The sequence below is a fragment of the Poecilia formosa genome, unplaced genomic scaffold, assembly GCF_000485575.1.
Source record: "Poecilia formosa unplaced genomic scaffold, Poecilia_formosa-5.1.2 Scaffold645, whole genome shotgun sequence".
Taxonomy (NCBI): Eukaryota; Metazoa; Chordata; class Actinopteri; order Cyprinodontiformes; family Poeciliidae; genus Poecilia; species Poecilia formosa.
In genome coordinates, this window is record NW_006800584.1 from 81,165 (window position 1) to 88,756 (window position 7,592).

Genomic DNA, 7,592 nt, shown 5'->3' on the forward strand with positions numbered 1-7,592 from the left:
AGCTAACAGCTGTCTCAGGATTAAAAGTAACAAGGAAGATGGTTCAACTCAACTCTAATTCCCAGTAAGGCTGATAATTCAACAAGCAGGGAATGAAATAAGTATGAGCAAAAAAATATTGTATAAGATTGATTTTGGTCCATTTCCAGTTGAATTTATATTGTCACAAGCAGTTAGACCACATCATGATTCAAACAACATTTATTCATCAAAATGATTTTATTTACACAAATAAAAAACTTTTTACAATATCATGTTCAAAACACAAATAGAAAGATTTGATACATGACTAATAAACTGAAGCTGGACTATCATCATGCATCCTGTTTGAAGTTACAGAATGAAGCTGCTATTCACATTCTTGACCACTAGATGGCACTAAAGAGAAGCTTTGAGTGATGAATCGGCTTCCATCAAAGCTTCAGTCACAGGAAACGTCAGGTGGTTTTCACCTGAGAAAGCAGGTGTGTGTGTGTTGATGTGTGTGTATGTGTGTGTGTGTGTAGGTGTGCGTGTGCGTTTGTTTGTAATACCTTGTGGGGACGATTTTCCTGACATATACTATGTTGTGGGGACCAATTGCTCCTTGTGGGGACCGGAGCCCGGTCCCCACAAGGGGAAACCCTGTTTTTGGGTCAGGGGTCAGATTTAGGACTAAGGTGTGAATTGAGTTTTGGTTAGGGTTAGGTATGTGATGGTTAGGGTTAGGAAAAGGGTAAAGGTAAGGTTTAGGCTGTAGAAATGAATGGAAGTCAATGGAAAGTCCCCACAAAGATAGCATCACAAACATGTGTGTGTTTGTGTGTGTGTGTGTGTGTGTGTGTGTGTGTGTGTATGTGTATGTGGCCTTTCCCTCCTTTAATTCAGACACTTAGAGAAGTGGCTTCTTAATAAAGTGATTCCACAATGTCAGTCTGAGTTTCATAGTAAACGTTGTTCAGCAGTTCACATTAAAATAGTTTCACAGTAATTGAGTCTTAAACCTATAATTTTTTTTCTTTTTGTAAACATTCAGCCCTCTACCAAGGTAACAAAACAAAAGGTGGAGACTCTACTTCACACCATGTAACAGGTTTTGAATAATACCTTTCCAGATATAGTTTAAAATTAATCCTAATAGTTTACACTGACAGCTTTCTTATATACATAAAGTATCAGACTGACGTCAGCATTTATCTGGAAATGAGAGAAAAAGGAGAGGTGCTAACGATGAGCCCTGAGGTTCACCTTTCCAGATTATGATCTGAGAATAGATTGATTTTCATAATGCAAAAAGGAAATCTATGCAAAAAGGAAATCTATTATAGCAGTGATCCGCTTAATCTTCACACTTTTAAACATAAATTTAAAAAAAAATTAATATTGTTATATATTTGAATTTATATATAACGTATATAAATGCTATGTATTCTGCAACAATTCTGATAAAATGGTGCTTTTGGCAATGTTTTCTTAATCAATTGTAATATCTGGGTCTGATCTCATGACAGTGGGGTCATGTTCTGAAACCACAATAATAAAACATGATAATACCTGGTGAACGATTCTTTGCAGGTCAATATAAGAGTAAAGAATCCCACTTCCCAAAATCCTGCCTCACATTCATGGAAACAAAAGACTTTCACTTCAGCTTAGTGGAACCATTTCTCTATGACACCATAGAAGAAGAAAAATACACCAGTAGCTGCTAAAACCTTAAGGGTTATATACTTACTGTAATTAAAACTTCTCTTTGAATTGACATTAGTAGATGAAAACCAAAACTCTAAACTTTACCACTTCTTATTAAACCTGATGACATGATAAACACTATAAGGCTCATCGGATTATAAGGCACATAGAATAGACGCTACAGTAGAGGCTGCAGTTACGTTATGCATCCACTCGATGGAGATGCACTGGATGAATATCTAAAGCCGCTTTGTTGACATAAAGAATATCAATAAAACAGTCCGACTCCGGTCGGTGAGGAGAGTCTTCTGCGACTGGGCCGGGGCGTGGCCGGATGATGGTCACCCTTCTCCATTCGTGCACAGCATGGAGAACGTGGTGCTACATGACCTGCAGACGACCTGATTCTAGACGGTCAGTAGGTAGATAGGTGTTAACTTTATTAACAAACCAGGTTCTGACAACTATCCCAGCATGCACCGCACGCTTCTTCTTCTATGAAGGAAAATGAAGTCGGAGGCTGCTTACCGTAGTTGCTAGACCTGTTGTGGCAACTACTCAATATTGGTCCATATATAAGGCCATCGGATTATAAGGCACACTGTCGGCTTTTGAGGAAATTGAAGGTTTTTAGGTGCGCCTTATAGTGCGGAAAATACGGTACACAAATACAAACATTGGACGTTCCACTGCATAATGCATGAGGTTGTATTTTGAAACAAACATTTAGAAATGATTGTCTTCATTATTGCCAGTCATTATTTTCTTCATTATTTTTGAAGCTTAGGAGACAAACTGAGTGTAACTTTGTGAATTTACTAATTGCAGGTATTTTAAGTATTATTTAAAAAAGACACAGATTATTTAGTGATAAAAGAATAGACCGGTTCCTGTCCTGATGAATATTGTCTGATAGGAGCTGCACAAACCTCCCGCCCTGAAAAGAAAAACATGTAAATTAATGAGTGAAGTTTTGGTTTGTAAATATTTGTGACTTAAGACTGTGGTTGTGTTAGTTGGTTACATTTAATCAGAAAATATACAGAATGAAGTCATGTCACATCGAACTGCAGAAACATTTTAATTTTTCTGGTATGTTTCCTTTCAGTGGTTGTTGTCTAAATGAGGAGCCTGAGGGGTCGATTGTTTCAACCTCTGCTTTTATTTTATCTTAACTAACAAGTTAAAATTACCTTCCTCTGTGCCTTCGATCATATGAATATGAGCTGCTGAGCTAAATCAAACGCAGTGCTAGACTGACGTCATGGCGGTTCACCACAGATGATTAAAAACGCCGTTTCAATAGAAGGTACCTGTCGGTCTGATAGCAGCAGAAGCGTACGTGACTTGGTGGTCGGTTCTGGTTTCTCCACCTGAGAATTTAAAGACACAGGAACTGAAACCGTCTGACAGAGATGTGAACAACTGCAAACGGAAAAAAAATAAAAATACTGACCGTTTCTCCTCCTTGGTTTGTTGACAACAGCATAAGTGACACTGTTCAGATCTGTGCCGGTCTCATGTTTCAAGGCTGCAGTGGAGTGTAGAGAAAAAGAAAAGCTAAAGACTCTCCATTTCTATGTACTACAGTTTTAGTGAACTGTTTTTATGGATTAAAAGTTGCAGTCTGGAAGAGTTCAGTTCTAGGAACTGCTACAGTAAACCACAAAGCTCCAAAACCTCAGGTACAGAACCCCAGACTCAGATGAAGAGCTGATATTCAGAAAGGATTTTTTTTTATTGATTGATTTTAGTTGCCTCCACAATGTATTCTGTACATAAAGTTGAAAAAGTCTCCCCATCGATACGAGCCACGGGTGTGAATTACAACCTGTCAAAATGACGGGTGGGCTTCAAAATTTTTTTATTTTTTCAATGGTCAAAGACGGAAAATATTCTGTTAACGTGACTCCTGATGAAGGGAGAATTTACTGACAAAGAGAAGAACACATGTTTTGCAATTTTGCACTTGTGGCAAGAGAAAAATGACCAAATCTTAGGCAAAAACTAAAGTCCCAGATAAACATTTGGTCCAAATTGGTAGCTCTCAGTGAAATATGAAAATATTTTTCCTTGCACAGAGCTGCTTCATGAGATCAGAGTCATTTTATAACCAGAGTTGGTGTTTTGCATCATTGTCATGTTGAATAAAACTCTAAATTATTTTTCTTGGATCTTCTGCTCATCCTGAAAAAGTGTTGAGATGCACCTTTTAAGGCTCACCTTATCATGGCTGAATGTGAATTTTTCACTAGATTTTTGTAATCAGCAAAAAACTACATATTTTTTTCAGCCAATCAGTTTGGGTAATAAAGAGGATGGGTAAAAGCTCAGAATAAATATGTCATTCAGCAGTACCTTTATATTTCCTGAAGAAAATCAGTCCAATCACCAAGAAGAATAAAGAACCCAGGGTGCACAACAAAATGGTGAATACAGGGGTCTGATGCTGCACACCAGACCCCTGTGCAGGATCAGACCCCTGAGCAGGATCAGACTCCACATCAGATTCTGAAAAAAAAATTGTAATTACGCCAGTATGCAAAAGCAAAAAGTTCTAAATGTGCCCCATTTTGTTTAAAACATTTCAGTTTGTAGAGTACATTGGCAGAGTGGCACATATTGTATGTGTAAGCATTAAAATGTAAGCCTGTAAACTTCATGCTGAAATTCTTCAGAATTTCCCAGGAATGAACCAGATTCTCTTCCTGATATCTTGGCTGGTTTCTTTTGACTTCCTCTCGTGTCAAACCGGAAAGCAGAGTTTTTCAAATGGGGCCTTAAAATTCATCCGCGGCTGTTTTTAAAATTACCTCAAAATATGTTAGTGAACCGATCAGAAGTTTGTGTAAGGAAACTCCAAAGGTTTAACACAAGTCATACATTTTAAAAGACAGTTATAGCTGATACATGCTATCCCTGTATGTAAACTTCTGAATTCAAAAACATATCTAAGTTTTCTGGGATTTAGCAAATAGAAATAATTGTGGTAATTCTGATTGACCTAAAACAAGAGAAGTTTGATATGATTTTACTTCAGACAGTGAGAAAAAAAATTATAAATATATTTTTATTCAATGTCTGTAAATGTCTGGTTTCATTTGTATATTTGGTTATTTGTTGGTTATTTCTATTTATATACTTATAAGTTTGAACAGATTCTATTTGATGTGTTCAAAATAAACAAAAGATGCATAGAACAAAAAGAAACCAGTTATAAATCAATAATAACTATTTACCATTTCCTGGTTTGACAGCCAGCCAGCTTTCTGCAGAGTCTCCAACTCCAGGAATGTTGCATTTGTAGAATCCTTCATCAGACTTGGAGACATTATGAAGCGTCAGGCCTTCTTCATAGTTGGTTCGAAAGAACTGACCATCTTTGTAGAAGTCACTTATTCGTGTTCGTTGCTCTTTGTTCTTGTTAATACAATGAAGAATCACATCAGATCCTTCCTTCACAGGTCGGGCCGTAAACTTAAGGATCACAGGACCATCTGAAGAACGTGAAGAGGACAGTAACATGTTTTTTATTTTTTGCTCATTTGAGAACCAAATTCCAACATATTTATTGGAAGATGTTTAAGATACAATATTTCATTTCATTATAAAGCTCACCATGTAATAAATACCTGTGATAAGGATGTTGAGAGCATGGCTTCGTTCCCCCTCATCATTTTCACACCAGTATTCTCCAGAGTGTTTTCCAAAAGTTTCCATGGTGCAGGATGGAGCTGGGATGCAGTAGACTTCAGAGTTATTTGCTGGACTCATATTGTAAAGTTTTCTCATCACTCTCCATGTATTCAAGTGTTTGTCCATGGGACAGCTTATAGAGATACTGGAGCTGTACTCAAAGAACTGAAGTTGATCAGGAGAGACAACAGGAAAATCTGTCGAGGAAGAAGTGGATAAATTAATGACACACTATAGATAGTAATATGAATCTTTAAAAACAACAACAGTAAGGGCACAGCTTCAAGGCAGCTTCAATCACCTTAGTTTATTTATGAACTACAGATTTCAGCTGGATTTTATCCACAGCAATTTGAAATACTTAAAACTATTTCCAAGGAAAAACAACAAACAACTGTTTGTAAAATAAGCACATTTTTAAAATAGTTTCAAACTCACCAGGTTTCTGAGCAGAGAAGCTCTGAGCAGACGTGGTGGACAGCAGAGCGAACTCACTGATCACTGCAGAGACGTAAAAAACTGATGAATCCAAACTTACACTGCATCAGCATGAAAACAAGAGTTAATAAAACACTTACAGATGTGGATGCAGAGAGCTGTGACCTCCATGATGCTCGATGCTGACTGACAAGTGTCTCACAGTCACACCGAGGTCACATGCAGCTCATGACTTCCTCTTCCTGTCTGGATGATCACTGATGCTGACAGAGGAGGAAGTAGAAATGTTCAGCAGTGACTGAAATATTACTGACTCACCTTCTGCTTTATGATGATCCAGACACATAAAGTTGGAGTTTTGCCTTTTCCTGTGATGAAACCTGAAATCCATGTTGTTAACTGAGTGAACAGAGAGGAGCTCTCTGAAAACAGCTCCACGCTGCCCCCTGCAGTATTTTTCTTAAGAAGCATTGTTCACACATGTTCACTAATCAGTGTGAAATATCTAGAGATGTCCAAAACTAATAGAGCTCAAAATGTTGCTCCAGTATGAAATCAGAAAGACTGAATGTAATTGGACTTTAATTCCACATTTTATGGATTGTTCTTTGGTTTCATATTTCCCTGTTTCATTTTATCTTTTTTTTATCTTAACTGAGACCCTCCTGTGGCTGACCCTGGACTGTTTTTGGACCACACAAAATGTAATGGTGGATGCAATAATCTCAGTTTTCATTGAACATCTCTGAAGTCCTGAAGGATTTTGTGAATCCTCTGTTCCTGTTAACTCTCCATTTTGTTTCCCCTGGTTGTCATTCAGTGATGACCCTCATCTCTGCTTTTGTGTTCCAGACCCACCAGTGCAACCAGATCTAAACAGGACCACTTCAATACCGTCTTACTGTGATTTTTAATAAATATTTCTGGAAACTTCTCCCTTTTATTAAACTTAAATGTTGTTTCGGGAATTAACGGTCTGATGGGACAACTCCTCCACACCTCACATGTGAATAAGCTTTTCATGCATCAATAAGTTGATAAAATGTACAGTAAAAACAGATCTAAACAGTTACATGAGACATATTTACAATTTATAATCATAGTTTTTGCAATCATCCCTCAGCCAATCAGAGGAGACAACAGCGCCTTATTCAGGTGCTGGAGAGACGAGTCTCCTCTACTTGGGAACGGCTACGTATGCTGTGCTTTGGGTTGTTGATTTTACAGATGAGCATTGGGTTCAACACGTTGGAATGACACATAGCTTTTTATGAACTGTGATGCTGTGAGCGCTCTGGTGGAGTCAGCTGCATACTGTCCAAAAACACCAAAAACAAACCATCATCCTCCTACTTTGTGTTGTTTGCTTTGTGGTTTTTGCCAGTGGCCTCTGGCTGTTGATCACATGATGCAAAATACATTTGCAGTTTTGTGAAATACATCTGTTTAGATACAGCTGGAAAGCCACCTCATTCTAGCCGAAAAATATTTTAAATTGAGATTTTTTTTTTTTTTCAAAATTGGTGTGTTTCAATTAGGTAAATTTATTTCTGTAATTTCAATTTGCACAGTTTTATAATTAATGGAAATGCAGCTAATGACCCATAGGAACTACCAGATGGATGCAGAGATGGACTTTATTGTACAATAGAGACACAGGACATCAACCAGGAACAGGAAGGCAGAGGACAATTAGCACCTGACCAGGACAGATGACCGGCAGCCACTACTTTACAGTCTTCAAAAGCCAATAGTTGTAGTTTTAGAGAACAGATTAAATAAGGTTT

The 7,592-nt window shown here is 37.6% G+C and overlaps 1 protein-coding gene and 1 long non-coding RNA gene across 2 annotated transcripts; both read right to left on the minus strand.

The window, feature by feature from the left end:
* Positions 1–2,378: 2,378 nt before the first annotated feature.
* Positions 2,379–3,204, minus strand: LOC103130541 (uncharacterized). Its single transcript, XR_001660300.1, has 3 exons — positions 3,128–3,204; positions 2,985–3,044; positions 2,379–2,608 (listed from the first exon to the last, which is right to left on the minus strand). It is a non-coding gene; the product is annotated as an uncharacterized LOC103130541 (long non-coding RNA).
* Positions 3,205–4,902: 1,698 nt separating this feature from the next.
* On the minus strand, positions 4,903–6,182 carry LOC107832914 (uncharacterized). The gene is made up of 4 exons (XM_016665998.1): positions 5,946–6,182; positions 5,806–5,868; positions 5,304–5,564; positions 4,903–5,168 (listed from the first exon to the last, which is right to left on the minus strand). The coding sequence occupies exons 1-4, from the start codon at positions 5,974–5,976 to the stop codon at positions 4,903–4,905; spliced, it is 621 nt and encodes a 206-aa protein (XP_016521484.1). The 5' UTR covers positions 5,977–6,182.
* Positions 6,183–7,592: the final 1,410 nt, after the last annotated feature.

What these genes read in the sequence shown, in the direction of transcription:
- LOC107832914 (XM_016665998.1), bottom strand. Translation starts at nt 5,976, where the DNA reads ATGGAGGTCACAGCTCTCTGCATCCACATCT. An exon ending in AGCTCTCTGCATCCACATCT is followed by an intron (nt 5,869 to 5,945) that starts GTAAGTGTTTTA and finishes ACGTCTCTGCAG; the next exon opens with TGATCAGTGAGTTCGCTCTG. An exon ending in TCTCAACATCCTTATCACAG is followed by an intron (nt 5,169 to 5,303) that starts GTATTTATTACA and finishes CACGTTCTTCAG; the next exon opens with ATGGTCCTGTGATCCTTAAG.